The sequence below is a fragment of the Amia ocellicauda genome, chromosome 3 (assembly GCF_036373705.1).
Source record: "Amia ocellicauda isolate fAmiCal2 chromosome 3, fAmiCal2.hap1, whole genome shotgun sequence".
Lineage (NCBI taxonomy): Eukaryota > Metazoa > Chordata > Actinopteri > Amiiformes > Amiidae > Amia > Amia ocellicauda.
Window position 1 is genome coordinate 21,538,566 of NC_089852.1, and position 18,796 is coordinate 21,557,361.

At 42.3% G+C, this 18,796-nt stretch overlaps 1 protein-coding gene across 1 annotated transcript; it reads right to left on the bottom strand.

Moving 5' to 3' along the window:
* Positions 1 to 943: 943 nt before the first annotated feature.
* fam117aa (family with sequence similarity 117 member Aa) lies at positions 944 to 18,247 on the bottom strand. Its single transcript, XM_066698451.1, has 8 exons — positions 17,629 to 18,247; positions 13,869 to 14,014; positions 11,858 to 11,953; positions 9,337 to 9,438; positions 7,896 to 8,024; positions 6,579 to 6,756; positions 5,731 to 5,890; positions 944 to 5,206 (listed from the first exon to the last, which is right to left on the bottom strand). Exons 1-8 carry the CDS (start codon positions 17,753 to 17,755, stop codon positions 4,954 to 4,956), a joined length of 1,191 nt encoding a protein of 396 aa, XP_066554548.1. The 5' UTR covers positions 17,756 to 18,247; the 3' UTR covers positions 944 to 4,953.
* Positions 18,248 to 18,796: the final 549 nt, after the last annotated feature.

Genomic DNA, 18,796 nt, shown 5'->3' on the forward strand with positions numbered 1-18,796 from the left:
CCAATAACTTCTCTAGAAGTGTAAAGCTCACTGCCAAACATGGGATTTTCCATTTTTTCCAGGCAACACTATATGAACACTATATGGGCTAGTCTCACAAACCCAGATTAACACTAGTCTTGGACTATACAATATTATTTTAGGTAGCGTTGTCTAATACATGGTTATTGAGGTCTGTGAAACCAGCTGAAAAACTGTGTGTTACACAAAGTCACCATAATTGGTACAATTCCAGAGGGCTATGGTATGTTCAGTCAACTTTCTTCTCCTACACTATTTACAATATACTGTAAGTTAGTGTATATTGTCCATCGGCATCTACTTTAATGCCAGTTCATGGAATGTTTATCAGTCTTGAAGTTTGGTGGCCATATTGTAACTTCTCCAGAACATAAGGCCCACAGTGTTTAAACTATGCATGACTGACACTGGTAAGCCATCAAGTGTGTTCAAGACAAGTTGCTGCAATAAACAAAATATTTGGCTGCTGCAGGCCAATGAAATGTAAGCATTTAGTTTATGGTTTGGTCATATGGTAAGGCAGCCATATTGCTTTTTTTAAAAAAAGTTTGTAATTTTGACAATCTTCATAATCACTTGCAGAAACCATCTGAAATGTTGTGCACAATGTGGTCTTACGACCTACTTTTAGCTTTGATCAGGACAATGTGATTGGCAGCCATGTTTCAGTTTATGAAAAACCTCCCAACCACTTCTTTGAAATAATTTGTCTGACTGATATGAAACATTGTATACATACACATAGCAAGGTCACCTCTGAAGTTTGTTCAAATAAAGTTGCACTCGGCATTAAAAAGAATGCCTTCCATAGGCCAATCAATTTTCACCATTGTGTTACTTGTTTACAATATTTTTCTACTGACAAACATACGATGCAATACACTTTTCTGTGTACTATACCATGAATGCTAGGCCACCAATCTTTTCTGCTTGCAGCGATATTTATTTTAGCTTATTAGCACATATTTGAACAGAATGAACTACAAATACATTCTCCATATCACTCCCCACTCTGAACATTTCAAAAATCGGTTCAAAAATCAACCAAAACAAAATTACATTTCAATATTCTCATTTGTGCAAACATTATTTACCCCCCTCACAAATAATTCATTTTAAAACCTATATATATAAAAAAAAATACTTCTCTACATTTAACACACCAAAGGGTTTTTATAAACAAGAGATTATCAATATTGTATATTCCCACAGAACTCAAGCCACAGGGCAACTTCAGTGGTGTATAAAAATAAATACATTGCTCAATTCCGATTTCCCCCCCTGCTCTAAATTAATATTGGAAAATAAATGTCAAACCACATAGAGTCAACTAGAAAGCTATAATCAACAGAACAATTCAAGAGCCTTGGTCTTGTGGTTTGGCTTAAAAGTAGGTTCCCTCGGGATACTCCATTTTCATTTTTAGTCACCTATTGTCGTCAAGGAAAATACTGTTTTACGTTAACTTAAGCAAGCCAAAAAATGTAACGAGACGATATTTACGTTCTCTCTATTCTTGTGATGTATTATCTGAACTCCCCATTTCTTACCCTCACAAACAATTGAGTCATCCTTTCATTCGGTTACGTTTTCTTGTGAGTAACTGACAGAGTACATTTTTGCCTTATTTCAGGTCTGCTTTTTCCAATTGATCATGGAACTATTCAGAACCTTTGCAGGCGAGTTTCTCAGACACAAATCAATCTGCATGTTCAACAAAACGAACAAGGTCTCAAAACTCCCAACGCTGACAAAAAACAAAAACAAAGGTGCACCTGGTGTGCAAGTGACACAAAGTTAAAATCGAAATCTCTAGACAGAAAAGCATTTTTAGCCTTCTTGCTTTGGAAAAGAAAAATGGATGCCTATCGTTTGAATGATTTCATGTTATCCAACCAAGCTTATCCACTGGAGGAGAGATTCAAATCCGCAGCTAATGAATGATAAACAGAGTTGGTAGGATTTGTGAGAGACTCTGCATGAAAACTGACACTCATGAACTGCTTTGCTTGACTTCACAGGACTGACTGATTAGCCCCAAATCAGTCTGTCTTTGTGTTTGAACTGAATCCCTCACACAGGGTCTCATATTAGCCAAATCAGAAGCCATGCTACAATTTCCTTTCTGACATTTCTTTTATACAAGAAAAGTGAAGGGGGTGCAAAATAAGTGGGGTATACATTTTGAAAGCACATTCACCCTACAGTTTGTTTTTGTATGTGTGTGTGGTGCAGGATTAGATTTGGTATAGTTTAAATTCTGAACTTTTGAGGGTAGCTACCGGATACGTAAAAGTATTACAAAGGCTCTGTATGAATAAATTGGCACCCCTGAACAAGTGGATGAATTAATAACCACGTAAGTGACAAACCTGTAAAAACAAGATCATCTGTTTAAACTGTTATGATCGGCTTCTGGAGGCAGCTAACTGTGTAACCCAAACACAGCTGGGAGATTTATTATTTAAAAAAGTGTTGGGTACTTAACTTTCTGATTGTGAAACCATTCTTGCATATGATAAAGGGGTTTGAACTGAGCTTAAGTCTCCAATGAAGATGGGAGACCGTGCCCATGTTCTAAGGCTGGGGGGATACAGATCTCGTAGTGAACATCAAGTACATCTGGACAGCGGTGTCCGAACAAATCTCAATTGCTAAACAGACTGCTAACTTTAAAAGGTCTGGACACAGTGTGAATCCAACCAGAAGCAACCTCATAGAAAACCTGCGGGGAATACATCTTGGAGAGTGGACTATAAATCCTGAGTATTAAACAAATACATGAAGAAAAAATACCAACTATAAGTTTCTGTAGGACAGAAAAAAAAGTTTGCTTCTCACTAAAGAAAAAAAGATACCACTAAAATATTGATTTGTCTCCCTAATTGGATCGTCATTTGTAAATTGGGATAAAAAAAAAAAAAATATATATATATATATATATATATTTAAAAAACTGGTTTATGACTCCCGAGTTAAAATGATCATGGAAAAGGTAGCTTAGGTACCAAGCAAGAGTGGTTTATGTGGTTGAACTCTCAAAACAATTTAATGAAGTGAAAGATTATTCAAGTGTAGTCTCAAAAGTCCCCTGAAGATACCAGCAGGCTCATACATCCTAACCACCTGGCTTGGGCACAACTGGGTAATATACTTAAAATAATATAGTAGAAGTATAACAGGATTTGCTTTCTTTCAGCATTTCATTCATTTGCCCAAAACATTTCATTATAACTGCTGCCTCAACGGTATAACGGTTGCCAATTCAAGTTAGAGATGAGAACTCGCGATTTTCTCTCAATACAATAATGGGATGAGTCACAGATGGCCACAGTGCTGGAATTGCAAACATTTATAAGCACACAAAACAAGACAAATAGATAAAGACTAAGCAAATCGATGGCTACAGTCACCCCCTCATATTTGGCAGGGTTCTAATAGAACGTGCGTTGCTCCCTGTATGTCAGTTACTAGGGGACACTTTACTTTTGGAAACCCGGGAAGAAATTTACCTTTTTCAGGGTCATTTGCATCATAAAAATAGATCCCCCCACGTATATGCTACCATTAATCTTCAAAAATGAAATGATGATCTCGTCACTGAGCCCCCTGTATTACCGGGCCACTCATCTCCAATACAAATGGTGTTTCACTTCCCAGACTGCAAGAATGAGATTGTTAGAATGCTTCCCATACAAACCCTGAGACTTAAATAGAAACAAGTAAGCCAACTCTTTTAAGTACATTCAGTACATTCTACTTGAAATAGCAATGGGATGCTAGTTTGGGATGGACAAAATAACTGCAAAATACGTATCAGGCTCTTAAATGCACTGAGCTACAGATTATAAACACTGTCTGGGAAAACTTAGGATAGTTCAACTTTAAACAACCCCCGATAAAATCCATACAAACAGATAAACAGCCGAACTTCTGTCTTCTTCAGTATTGGTGACCAACAGGTTCATGTTAGCTTTTTTTTGGTGTGAATTCATTTAACTATGCTAAACTTGTACTGTATTATAGAAGTATTGAGAATGACAGCACACATATTTAGATATAAAAAAAGTGATACAAAATAAATCTGATATGGTGTAGGTAGGCAGATCGGGTTCCCTTTCGACTCCACATGCAGTCTTCAGTGGTCAGAGCTGCACAAAACATTCTTGTATTAGGTGTCCTATGAGGAATTCATAATTGATGGTGAAGAGAGTGGGTGCATTGATTTTCACTGTGCAGTAGTTTCCCTGATCTTACAGTTAGGTGATCAAGTGAAAATCAAGAATTTTAATTTGAGCTCTTCTGTCCAGGGATGGACCAATGTGAGGGCAGAAAACTGCGTGCAGGTGAAGACCCTCCATTTCATTTCTCCCCACAGTGGGTCTCGTGTCAGTACAACTCTCTTCTTCCATTTTAAAGTGCTAAATCAGTCAGTGTCAGTCCAACCCCCAGTTGGCAACACCAATCTGAACAGTTGTGTGCTGCTCTAAGTGTGGGGTGTGCATTGTGTCACTCGCTGTTCCTACTCCAGAAACAGAGGCGTGCTGTGGGCCACGCCCACCTAAAGGGAATATTCATGTACATCAGTGATCATGAGAGCAGGGAGCACATCCACATTGCTCCCTCTGATATTAGCCAGAAAGTCACATGTAGTCATCAGCAGTGCATCTTTGTTATGCCCCCCACCAGTGCAAATAGCCCAGCAGTTTGGCAGAATGAGAGCAATACAGAGAGTCCAGAGGGACATCACGGTGATCTCACCGAAAGCCATGGGGTCCTGAGCAGTGTTCTCAGTAGGTTTGGAGCATCTTAAGCCAATGGGCAGTGCTATATTCAAATCTGTACATCCACGCTCAATTGTCCACCATCGGAAAAGCCTCTCCAGCCATTCCCCCCCGCCTCCCTGGGTCGGTGCTGCCCAGGCGCTGGGGCTCACATGGCAGTGGCAGAGTCCTGCAGCGGCCCAGGGTACCCCACCACTGCCCCTGCCTGGCAGGGCGCCACCCCCCCGCCCGAGCAGCCCGTCACTGGGGAAACTGAGAGGCTGCGGAACAGGAAGTCCATGGAGGGGAGGAGGGGCTTGAGGAGACTGACGGGGCAGAAGGCTGTGCCCGTGGGTGTGAAGTTGACCTTGTTCCGGTCAGGGCAGGAGGAGTGCGGGAAGGTCTGGCCAAGGCAGGGAGAGCTAAGGGGGACAGAGAGTGATAGCAGTCAGAAGACCTGTACACCTATAGTGCCACCTATATGCATGGCTTTTAAAGCTCTAGCAAGAGTTGGTGTTTTTTTGTTTTCTCCAGTTCCTTTTTCTATAATGGGGTAAAATAGGTAGTCAAACATAGGGCTAATACGGCGTTCAACCGTGATGAACAGATCTTATTTTGTTAAAAAAACACTCTAGATTCATTTGCCTAATTCCTTAGAAAATAACTACATTTTTATTCCAAATGCCAACCTTATCCAAAACCACAGTGCAGTTACTGTGTATATAAAGTTGTGGCTGCATGGCCACTTCAAAACAATGGAGGGCAGCAGTACTGTAGTATTACAGATAATTACATTGGTTCAATTAAATGAATACACCAAAGGCATTAATTAAGAAAAGGAAAAAGGTTATGCTGACAATGCCCTGGTGAGTCACAAACACTAAAATGCAGCCTGCATGTCTATGCAGGTTAATTAGGTTGAAGGGCCGTGAAGGTGCCGACTCACAAGGACTCCTCGCAGACGCGCACTCTCTCGCAGCCCTCGGGCGGCTCCCTCTGGAAGGAGCAGGTCTTGTTGGGCCGGGGGGAGGAAGACAGCAGCAGCACGGGCGAGGGGCAGCAAAAACCCGGCGGGGGGGAGCAGCCCAACACTCCACTGGACAGGTCTGTGGGGGAGAAAGAGAGACAGTCACACTGCAGCCTGGGAGAAGGAGAAGCTCCTTGGGGTCCATCACAGTCACACAGTACTGGACTGTGATCCACAAAAGCACAAAGGTCCTGCATCTCTAATCCCCCTGGGCAGCAGTGCTCAGACAGAAAGGACAATTTTCACTGTATTCACCATCACAGTGCAGCTTTAACGCAGAAATGTGATCCTTTCCTTCTTTTCCGATTTCACAGAACTATATAATTAATTGGGCAAGGCTTAGACAATGAGTGTAGGCATGAAGTAGACGTTCAGATGAAGTATGTGGTCTGTAATAAGCCTTCACTGGAAATCGCTTCCTTTGATTTCAATGTTTTCTGAAGCGATTCTTCCTTGGATCAAAAGCGTCTCTCACTGAACATGAATGTATGTTCATCCACACAGAAAAGAACCTAAGTATAAACACAGCTCAATCCTCCAGGGAAAGGAAGTGATATAGGAGGCAGGGGGCTCCAGTGTGTGTTCTAAAAACAGGTAATTAAAGCGCAAACAGGCAGTTAGTCCTGAGGATAAGCTTCAGTGAAACATGCACCAGCAAAAATTAAAATGGAAACCGATGCCAATTTCCTCCTGACAAGACAAACAAGACTTTCAGGGTGAGCTCCTTAAAGCTCTCCTAACATTGCATATGAAAAAGAGAGGTCTACCGGTGTCCAGATCAGTGGCCAAGTCTCCCCCAGGGAAGGGGGAGAGGGAGGAGCAGGGCGAGGGGGCTGGAGAAAGGAGCGCAGGGTCCAGGGGGGCCGGAGAGGGGTCGCTCTGGGAGCTGCTGCTGCATCGCTGGGGAGGAATGGGGGCTCGGTGCCCATCGGGAACATCCAGGACCTGACAAGGAAATCAGCATTAGCACACTGCATTCAGCGTGACACACAAAGACACACGAGCTGCAAGAGACTACCCCTTTATACATGTCTTAAGATTTCGAAAAACAAAAATCTACAATATAACCTCAATCTTGCACCCACATTACTTCTGTGTTGTTATCACTGCTTTCGTTTTACTGCAACCATTCCCGTGCCTCCCCCTCCATTTAGGGCATACCTAGGACTTAACTGCATTATGTCTGCACTCGTTAGGCCCATGTACTATGATGTCGGCTTAATGTATTTTGTACCGACTATATTACTGCACTTTGTAATGCTTTGAAATATTTAAACTGCAAGTTGCCCTGGATAAGGGTATCTGCAAATAAATAAATATGCTTAATTATAATACATAAATAAATAAATCTCTTCTACCTGTGCCTTTTCTTGTCAGGGAACACTGACTCAAAAAAACTAAACACTTTCATGTTTACACCTGCTTTTCTCTTTTAAAGGGGAAAGTTATTGTTCGGATCAGGTTTTCTAGTTTCATATCAGAGATTAGAAATTTGCAGCGAATGCCAAAATAAAGGCAGATCTAGCACAGGGTTGTGTGTGTGGAATTGGGAGTTTCACATATCAAACTAAAACATTTTCCTGTTGAGGTCAAATGTAATATACATAAATGGAGAAAACAGACTCGTATTCAAATTACATTTCGACTCGTGCTGAGCTTTTGACTAAACCCCCTTAAGAACAGCCATGGGTGTTGATAAAGATTCTCTTCAAATATCTGCTTGTTCTAAACAATATTATTTGGTAATGATAAAAAATAAAATGAACAATACAAATATTAACAAAGAACTCAGCTGTATTCACTGCTCATTATTACCAACCACCTAGAGATGTTCAAATTGAGAGAGTGAAATTACAAACTCATGATTCAGTGTTACAAAAGTCCTTTGACTAAACAGATCTGAAAGGGAAGTTGGGTAAAAATTTAATTAGGAAATAAAGGATGCTAGACAGAGTGTGGATTAGTGCTGGAGACAACGAAGAAAGAAAGTGCACTTTTTAGGGAGAACCCTATAATCTTAAATCCAACACCTAGAAACTCAAGGAAAGGCAAAGGGAGGCGAGCACGATCAGCGGTCGGCTCACCCTGGGCTGCTCCTCGGTGGGCTCACGGACAAACACTCCCTCCAGCTCCGTGTTAAGCCCCTCCACGCTGTGCCGCAGCCGGGGGGTCAGTCTGGACAGCGGAGTCTGGGGGCTCAGGGGGGGCGTCACCTGCATGGGGACACCAGGGGCCAATCATTACAGGCACCCGCACCACAGGTGGCGCACTCACACAGCCCAGCATACACGTACCAGACAGACAGACCGCAACTAAACTTCTTAAAACCCTCCGAGAACAATACTAGGCATAGTTAAGGATACAGGTATACATGGTTATTGCATTATTCTGATGCATTTATTTTAAAATGACCATAACTGTCCTTCATTTGCTCAGTTTTTGCCCAATTAATAAGAGGCTGAAAGAAATTATAAATAAAAAATACCCCTTTTTTGATAAACACTTGGATGCATGTCGACTTGTAACAAGACAGGAGAACTGTGCTTTTGACTGTATTGGAAGGGTGTCCAGGTTTGTTAAACACTGAAAAAGAACACGGCCTTGGTAAAAGTTCAGTCCAAGTATTTAGTCTCATACCCACCACCTCAATATTATCCACATGTAACCTCCAAAAAAATAAACAAAAGGTGGGATGTATAAAAGGGTTAAGCCGTTAAACTGGTTGAGCAGTAGGCAGCAGCGTCATAGAAAACCACAGAGTCGTAGTCATAGCCGCTAGAGAACCAGATCCTGATGAAAGGAGGAGTAGTTGCATTTTCCTGTTTCTTCATTGCGGACTTGATTCATATCCTATTGCAGGTTTTTGTGCAACTTTAGGTTCTCTGCAATGCTGATGGACTACAGCAAAAAACAAATCAAAAACACTTCTGAAAGACTTGCTCCAAGCTCAGCTGCAGGCAGGATGAGGAAAGAAATTAGCCCTGCCCCACACCCTGAAGGTCACTGCTGATGCTTGTGCAACACAAAATTCACCCTGACCCAATTTCTTCACGTTCAGCAGAGTATATTTTCAGAAGCACTGCTACAAACACATGACGTGTGGGAAATGGAGACTCTCGTGATGTTTAAACAGACCAAGTAACACATCAATTAGAAAAGAAAAGGTTGAGAATATCATTAACATCTCACTGCTTGTTTATGTTTTTGTATGTGCACTCAGAACTCAGAAGCGAAAGCCATCAGTATAAAATCCCACTTATCTGAAAATGTGAAGGAACTGGACATTTACCCAAGATGATAAAACACACAGATAGCCCTGCATGACAGATACGATGGCTCCTCTTGGATTTGGCAGAGTGCAGAGCCTGTAACAGTACCAAAGCTGTGCACGGAGAGCAAATCGCCTGGCTGCACATCTACACCTTCACTAATGCTTAAGGGCGAGAAAAATCTGCAAAACCTGAAGATGCGTCCGTCTGGAAACAATTTGCGATCACTGCCCCTCGTGCTGCCACACCATCCTACCTGTGTGTGGACGCCGGACAGGGGGGGCTGTCGCTCTCTCTCCCGGCCACTACGGGCGCTGTGCTTAGACCGGTGCTGGAGCTGCTGCTTTAGCTTGGCGAGCTATGAGAGAGGGGACAGGACACAGGGTTACCAACCATCAGTGTAAACCAGGGAATAAAATTAACACCTGCCACCCGCCAATTGCAGGTAGACCTGTCAATCTTACCAGCCACTTTGGCGGGTAGCCAACAAGTGTACGGGAACTCATCTTGTTTTAATTTCTCCTAGCGTATTAGTCGATATGTTTCAAAATACGAATTAATTTGTTGACGTTGTAGTGTTTCATGGAGAGCAATGAGCAGAAGCTAAGTTCTTGCAGGTTAAGGATGTGGGAAGATAATGACTTTTAATGACATTTCATAGTCATAATGACTGACTTTTTAATGACCTGGATCAAAGGGTTTTTGAATTATAATTGCATTGACAAAGTTCATACATGCACAATCGGTGGAATTCTGCAGGTTTGCGCATATATGCAGAAATGTATGTGCTTCTCTGTAAGGAAGCCATGGGGCGGACATGTATAATATGTGCAGTGCAATTAATCTACCACGAATCAACAGCCGATATGTTAATCCACCTAAAAGCCAAACACCCTTCTGCGAAACTAGCAATGACAGAAAAGGAAAGAGGAGCAACAAACACATTCATATTACATACACAGCAAGCTATTGATATTTATTTTTTATCTGCTGTAATTCGAACGCACAGGTGTGTTTTTCCGAATGTAGACGGCAGTCTGTGTGTTGAGTGTGGTTTGGAAATGTGGAAAAGTCAGTCGTTTAGTCAAGTAGATTATATAAATTAGCTAGATAGATAGGTCTTATAGATTTTGTATTTCGCCGTTGTAACCGGAAAACATTGCCACAAGGACACTAATGTTACAGCATTTTCATTGCATCTCACATTGCTAAACTGGCAATTGAATTAAAATGTATAAGAAATGAAAAATAAAAACATTGGCCGGTCAGTTACAGATGTAATTGCAAAATATTCCTTTATAAACAAATAGTAACAACCTTTATAGTTAATTTGAAATTGTGACAATAAAAAGTTGTGATAATGTCGGCCACAATAAGCATGTCGGTAACAATAAGGCAGGTGTCAGGTTATGTGCTGCTGAGAGAGCAGTGATCAGAGTGCAGATGAGAGAGAGAAACAGACTTTTACATTGTAGCTTATAAACAATGACTTTTAATGACAACATTCATATTTTAATTGCTTAAGGGCCTTAAGAAAATACTTTGAAATGTAATGACTTTTAATGACATGCGGAAACCCAGAGGAGTAGCAGTGAAGAGGAGTCACCACATAACACCCCTTCTCATGTGTTAGTTTAGTGTGTTTATATAGGTCCCCATTAGCTGCCATGTTATTGCATATGTGATTGATTAATTTGAAAAGGATGCTCCCGTACAGTCTCTACTTGCAAGTGTTATAATTCAATAGAATGCAGTGTTTTGGTCAAAGACCTTATAACACTTGCAAGTAGAAACAGTGTGTGGGAGCATGTTTTTTCTATCCAGATCCTTTTCCCTCATATGCACCTGTCTAAGAGTCTATACAGGTGTGGGATTAGCTTTTGTTATTGCGATTGATTAATTACCTAAATAAATGTCATGTTTTAACATGTTCACAACATTTACACACCCTAATGTATTTCTGGTGATGCTTGCCTTTGGCTGGTAAAAATACCAAGTGGCTGGTAAGTTTTTTTCCTTCTACCAGACACAGTGGCTAGTGGCCGAACAAGTTACTTTTATGCCCTGGTGTTATCCCCTCAGCTCTGCCACTGAGGTTAATAGCAGAGGTATGCACCTTCCTACCTTCCTACCTTCCTTCCTTCCTTCCCTCCCTCCCCACCTTCCTTCCTTCCTTCCCTCCCTCCCCTCCCTCCATTAGGTGTCACGTTTAAAGGTGTTGCACAAAGCACCTTAATAAATAAAAGTCACTGTGCTAGTGAACACAAAGGGTTTAATCTAACAGGGCCACGGGTATTCGAAGTTAGGAGGTTCATTTAAATTCTTGACTCGTTTGGTTTCACTGAGTTAACAGTGCTTTCACAAACACCACCGTCTGAAACAACCTGCAACTGAATGCCTCAAAACACTAGATTCTGAATCGGTGTACAACATGGATGAAAATGTTCTGTGTTGTTCAGTCAATGTTGTGGAGAACATAAGAATATGCAGGTTTCAAGGATATTTGCAGGGAAATTGTAAAAAGTGGGTGCAACTCACTTCATCAGTGGAGAAGTCTTACAACCATTTCCTTCCCCCCTCTAACTGAAATGTAATATTGGAAGAAAATGAATGTGTTGTGCGATGTACACAATGGGCCATTTCCACTTATTACACCTATTACAGTGTGTACAGTATGTTGTTACCCCATAACAGGTCTATTTCACCATATGCTTTTCTTTGTTCAGTGCCATTCTATTACAAAAATCATCAGTCTGTGCCAGCAGCCCTGTGGGTACCTCTCTCAGGTGCTCCGAGCTGCCCCAGGAAGCCGAGCGCTTGTGGACTCCGCTGCCCTTCTTGCCTGGGCCGTCCTCAGACCAGGAGCTGGGCGTCTGATAAGACAGCAGGGGAGGGAATAGGTGTGGTTATAACATCTGGTTTTGCACATGTAAGGAAGGTTTTGTATGTCAAGCTTAAATGATCATAGATGGAACTTTCTCAGTGGTTTAACTGGTGTAATTTTTAATTTAGGGTTGTGAAATTACTTCAAGCCAGCCTTACATCCTGTGTCAGGGCTTCATGCAGTACCGCACCGCTGCATTTTACTCATCTCAAAATCATCCCTCATAATAAACACATCGACACCTTGGTTGAATAACGTTCAGTCGTTGCAGAAGCCTTTATTTGAAACTCTGCGCAAAACTGAAAGCATCCCTGTCCTGTGTGCTTCTAACCTATCAGATAAGCACTTCCAACTCACTGACGCCCACAAGGCTTTCAGAGCACGATCTCGTGAAAAGGATGTGGGCAAGCTGCTGTTTTTCTAAAACCAGATGATGAGATGGGCGCAGTCTGCACTTCGCCGCTTGCTGACATTAAACCCATTTGTTGTTTCGAACACTCGTGTGCCACTTTAGACTTCATTATCCATCTCACAATGCCTGTGTTTTGACAAACAGTCTTTACAGCTGGAGGCCAGTCAACAATGCATTTAATCACACAAAGGTAAATATATTCATATGGCGAGTAACTGCACTGTCTCTTAGCATTTCAGTGTGGAGGGCATACTGGAAGTGCTGTTCATTCTAGTACCCTGATAGATCATTACTTACAAGAGAGAAATGGGTCTGGGGGAAAAAGAAAGCCTATGCTTTTTGAACTATTCATATTCAAATGTTTAATTGTGCATTACACTATTAATGCTTATACATAGTAAGGACTGAAAATGTCAGCTGTAAGTGGAATTTTACCAAGACCCCTGTGACATGGTCACTGTGGACTTTACAGACTGAGTACAATCTCAAAATAAAGGTAGACAACATCACTCATGTACTCCAAAACAGGTATCTTTCCATTGTCTTAGCAAAAAAAAAATCAGAGGTCAAGCTACTATAGAGAAGTTTGCCCCTGCTGCAAGTGAAGTGCGCTCATCTCAATAGGGCAGGGCTCTGTACTGTAAATTGCGCAGTACAGATTGCAGCAGTTCAGATTATACACGGCAGCAGCTAAAGTACTTTGACACCAGCTACAGTGTCAGTGCATTGCAAACAGATTATGGATCAGTTCCTAATAAATCAAATTTACAAGGGCAAGGGGATAGGGGGGACTTCCCTAGATTTGTTTTTACATTTTGCAGCTGTTTTTTCTTTTTTTTTTTTTTTTTTTTTTTTTAAAGTTCAGCTGTGGAAACGCAACATCGCTCAGCTGCACGGTCACAATAATCCCACGCTTCACCACTGAGACTCCACCAGTCACTCCTCTTCCTGCCTGCAAATGCATCGTGTACGAGTGTACCGTCCGTGGTTTTCTGCCGAGGTGACAATGGGTTTAGAGTAATGCAGTCTCAGCAAAAGTGTGGGCTGGCAACAGAGGGCTGGGCTGCGAAGCGCAGAGGTAGTTTGCACGTCTGTATGTCTCGTATGTGGACACGAACCTCCGGCTCCTACACCAAGGGCTGAAGATGCATGCCATTAAAGGGAAGAGTTAACTTGGGTTCTGCTGCTCAGTTTTCACAGCTACACACACCGTTGCAGCTTCCACAATTGCTATCTCTAGTTTGCAGGCTCTAGTTCTCTTACCCCCCCCCCCCCCAAGTGACATAATCTGTCAGTTGTAGTGTGATTTTTTTATTTTACACCCTGTCTTTAAATGCATTTCATTTTTTAAACTGGAAGCACTTTAATCGGCTTTTGCCCTGTTCCTGGGATTGGAAAGTTGTTGGCTGAACAGCGCCACACACACCGAAGAGACTGGGTGGGACTCGGCTACAGGGACGCATCAGTGATCGAGAGGCAGTATAGGCTGTACCTGGGTTGCCTTGTCATTCATGCAGGACAGTCCATGGCTGTCCAGTTCCTTAGGCCACTGTCCTTGAAGGTATGGTCCGATGATGGTGTCCAGAGACAGGGTGCGTCTTATGCTGGGCTTGGGCGGACGGGATTTGTTCTTTTCAGCTAATTAATGAGAGAACATAATTACATTTCTTGTAGAAAAACAATCTATGAAATCAAAAATCGACTACAGACCCAGAAGTCCAGCTCCCATTGTTTTGCATGCTGGGTGTTAAAGTGGTCCAGATAGTTCTCTTAACTCCCCACATCCTGATTATCTCCCCCACAGGGATAACATTGAATATTTGAGGTATTTTCTGCAACTCTCAGCTCAGATACCTGGTATTCTAGCAAAAAAAGTCTGAATGATCACTTAAAAAAAAAATTATTCTAAAAGTTCAACTAAAGGAAATCACAAGCATAATAGACACGCCCCAGCTCCCCCATAGCTAACTGGAAGAAGCCCCTGGCCTTCTAGAAGCTGCCATTAAGTTACATGAGGAGAGTGTGTGATTGGCAGGTAGGCCTTCTGCATATTCCTCTCACTAATTAAACCAGAAGTCACGATCATTGTCCTACAACAATGATGTATAGCCCCAGGGGGCTTTGGGGAGATCTGCTTTTCAATGCCACCGAGCACATGTTTTTGTCACCGGTAGAAGCACCTGTTTTCTGTGTGTTCAAGACCTGAAGGCTTAAACAGAAGCAGCATTCACTTGTGCACTCAAGGGCTGGAGCTGGCCAATTAATTTGAGCTCCAGGAAAACCACAGAGGGCCTTAAGATGAATCAGATCAGCCCAGTGGCAACAGTATTTTACAGCCGAGACCTTTGCCCACCTACACAGCGTACCACTGTCCAAGCAAAGCATTAAGGTTGTAAGGGCAGGCTTTCTTAGCTTATGCAAGGGCTTCCTGTCAAATGGTTAACTTTAAACCATTTCTGCCCTACCACCGCCCTGGACTCTCACATCCTGCATGCTGATACATCAGACTGCAAAACTGCTGTTGTGCTATTTTTTTTACAGCACACGCATCACTGAAGCACAAACTTGAATGTGTGTTTGCATGTTTTCTTTACTATTTAACCACCGATTCTGGTCCACTAATTACATGCAAGTCCAACATAACTTTAATGTTCACTTATTTCAACCTGTCCTTCTTGCTGTAAAGTACCCTTTGTTACTGTGCAAAAGATATGTAAACCTAAGACCGATTGCACTTCTTATGCATTTATAACACGGACAGTGCAGTGCAGGAATTCAAAAAATTGTCCCTACTTTCTTTTATTATATTCCCCCATTTAAAAAGAAAAATGTTTGTTCTTCAGTGATGGAAATCCTCATTCAGACATCACTTAAATCTTATTCCTGTTGTCTGCTCCACTTCCTAGTTCCTACATACACAAAACCTGAGCTTTCCCCCATTTTTCAGCGACTTCACGCTAGTCATCTGATGTTTGTATATTGCAATGACACAGTAATAAATTAAAGTACTATTTTACATCCGAGGGCAATTACCGGGCAATAGGCCAGTTGCAGTAATACAAAAACACAGGACATAGGCCTAACTTTGCAACCTGTGTGTATTTTTTAACCCCTGGTTTCTATATATAGGTGTGCATTCACAGTTATTAATCCCAACAGGTGCAAGCTTTCCATGTGAGGAGGCCTTAAAACATTACACAACACAGCCTTACATTGACCAGGCCTAGCTGCAGACTCAAAAAATACACCCAGCAAATACAGCTCGAGTTACACTGCTGTACGCTGGTCTGGAAGAGTGTTTGCTGAGGATCCTTTTCACGGTCATCTGATGGGATATATATGCACTACAAAGAGGAAAGTGGGTCAAGCATAACTATCTGCAAAAATATAATAACATTACATTTGGATTTCTTTGCAAATCCAAATAAGTGTACAATCTACATTGTGAAACTATAAAAGTAAAACAATAAAAAGCTATTTAACTTTGCTGAAGTTCTTTAACCGAATCATCAATGAATCTCAAGAAATGTACCAGAGCTACAAGACTGGGAATCTGAAGGAGTTTGCTTTTACAGAAACACATTTAAAAAGTAATTCCTATTCACCTGAAGCAAAAGACGATTTATTTTGTTAGAATAGCTCGGATAAAGTGATGTGTGGTGAGCTGAGTCAAGGACCCATCCAGAACAAAGTCTTCACAACTTACAGTCTGGGGGGAAAAGCCCCAGTGCTCTCTCCCTCCATCTCTGCACTGCAATACTACTGCACAACAGCAAGGACAGAGTAAGGATTGCAAGGAATGAAGGAAAGAAAACTAAAATAAAAGAATTATACCTTATATTAACTATGCTGAGAGCAGAACTGTATATTTGACTACCCTCTGCATTTTTCACTCTGAAGAATGGCTTACAAGTCTAATCTAAATACAGAGTTTAATTTAATGGATTGCCTTCACCAAAACTGACATACGGCCAGCCGGTCCATGGCCCAAGACCCATTCAAATCCACTTGATCAAGATACCTTAAGCAGAGCAATTGTTTTTTTTTTTGGAGTCTCCTCAACTCAGGCAGATTTTAACAAAATCTTAAGCCACCACTGTGGGTAACTGCAGCAGTTAATAAATCCACAGAGATAACTTCAACAATGGTACTGGATCAAAATAATTACTTTTACACACTGCCCTAATAACCAAACTGCATTAGAACTTGGTTATTTTGATCTTGGGAGTTAATTCTCTTAATGGAATGGCAACCAATAACTTTTTAGATATAGTTAGGTTTATAGTAGCCTATATAGGTTTATAGTATATAGTAATAATCAGAATAGTTTTATTATATGAAAACACATACAAAGACAAACTCTAGTGAAAACTAGTTTGACCTACATGTTTTAAAAGCCATCCATATTAAATAGGTAAACTGATGGAAGCAAAAATGCAATTACAATTGCTTTAATATTATCATAACTGTCTGTGTGTCAATTTCCCCAGTGGCAGGATATTTAAACATCCTTCTCGGTTTGGCTTAGTACAGCTGGTAAATGACACAGACCATTATCTACAAAGCGAGGGTCATCTATATCCCTTCAAACCTTAAACAAACAATACAATGCTCATTTCTGAACAGCCTTAGTTAGATATCACTGATTCATGACACTATAAGTTGAAGACTTGCACTGGTCCATTTGAAATCTCTCTCCAGAGAGATGGCTGATATGAGCAAGTTTTAAGAAGCTCTGCCCGAGATCAACTAAAGTCACCACCGTAAATGGTGCATCTCCAACGTGCACTATATACCCTCACACAGTGCAAGCCGAGTCCCCCCACACGGCTGGTTTCTGCCAGTGCCCGCAGCCTAAGAAAGGGACTGTTCCCGTAACGGCAGCAGTGGCTGGTGTTGAGGATCTGCCAGACAGCCGGCTGCTGAAACGCAAACCCCCTGGACCCGCTGACCTCCGGGATGTATTATTCACCACAACGACTTCCATGTGACGGAAAACTTCGACCTGCACTCTCTCCACGGCCGGTGTGCGTTATTGCGCTCAATCAACCCCCCACATACAAGCACCCCAGAGCCCCGGCCCAAACTGTGCCCACCGTCCACTCACTCTCCGGTGGCGTCGGCGTAGCGCAGATGTGCGCAGCTCCACCAATAGGATCGCTGGGATTCTGCAGATCTGTGCAAATCTGCGCCCCACCAACGCGACCTCTGTCCCCAGTGAGTGGCCTGCTGTGCGATAGCGGCATATTTACCTGGTTTCCCGTCCCTGTGCCCGGGCTGCTGCGGTTTGTTGTGGAGCTGGAAGGGAACCGTAGCCCTCAGAGGCTGTAATCCCGAACTGCCGCCCCGGACGACCCCCACACCGCTTCGGCACGACATAGCGAGTAGCCACCGCTGCGCAGGAGCAGACTGGAAAACCACCTTGGATAACTTAAAGCCGAGTAATATGGCTGTTTAAATAAAAATTATAATGATGATGATGATAATAATAATAAAAAGTAACTTAAAAGCTTAGAAGGCTTTAACAAGGCCAACACAGCAGAGTTATAACTCTAATTGATCTCTACATCTATATATAGTTGGAGTGAATCTGCACCGCGGTGGTAAAACAGCTGCGTTTCCCACACACACACACAAAGTATTTTCTTTTGTGAAGATAACGATCTTTTCGAAGTGGATTCCCGGCCCGGTTCTCAGTTTTCAAACTCAAAACACGTCGGCCACTGTACACCCAGCTCGGCCACTTTCGCAGAAGAAGTAGGAGTCGACTGAAGCGCTCGCCATTATGTGGGAGCGCTCGGCTCGGTTCCGCTCGCCTCCTGTTGATGCCCGACCTTCTTCTTGACAAACTGACAACAGCGACATGCTCCTGTTCCCGTTTAATTGTAGTGGGCGGAGTCGGAGCCCTTCCTGTGCTCCGATTGGCTTCTGGAAACTACTACTGGAGCGTGATTGGCGAAAGCGGCATCGATCTGCGGAGGGACGGGCCTTGGGAGCCAGAGTCCCCGCCTCCCTCATTAATATTAAGCTACCTCGTTTTCTGCTAACTGGGCGCCGAGGTTGCCACTCTGTGAGAAGACAGCATGTGGAGTAACTTTCTAGTTTACACAGTTGTTATTAAGTGTGGTTTCAAGGAATTTACTCGACCAGCCAGTTTATGCTTCCCCGAGTTATTGGTCATTGATCTACTGCGGTATAAACTGACTTGAATGGTCCCTTTCTCAGATAAAACGTTTGGGATACCAGTTATATCCTAAAGGAAGTTGTAACAAACATAACCTCCCTAAAAATAGTTTGTATAACATGGTTGGAATCAATAAAATGTCTTATTCAATTTGTACCAGTCACCATGTTGTTTTCTTACACCCCCCAAAAATCAATGACGTAATAATTGCCATCACCCACCACTTCCCACTGTAG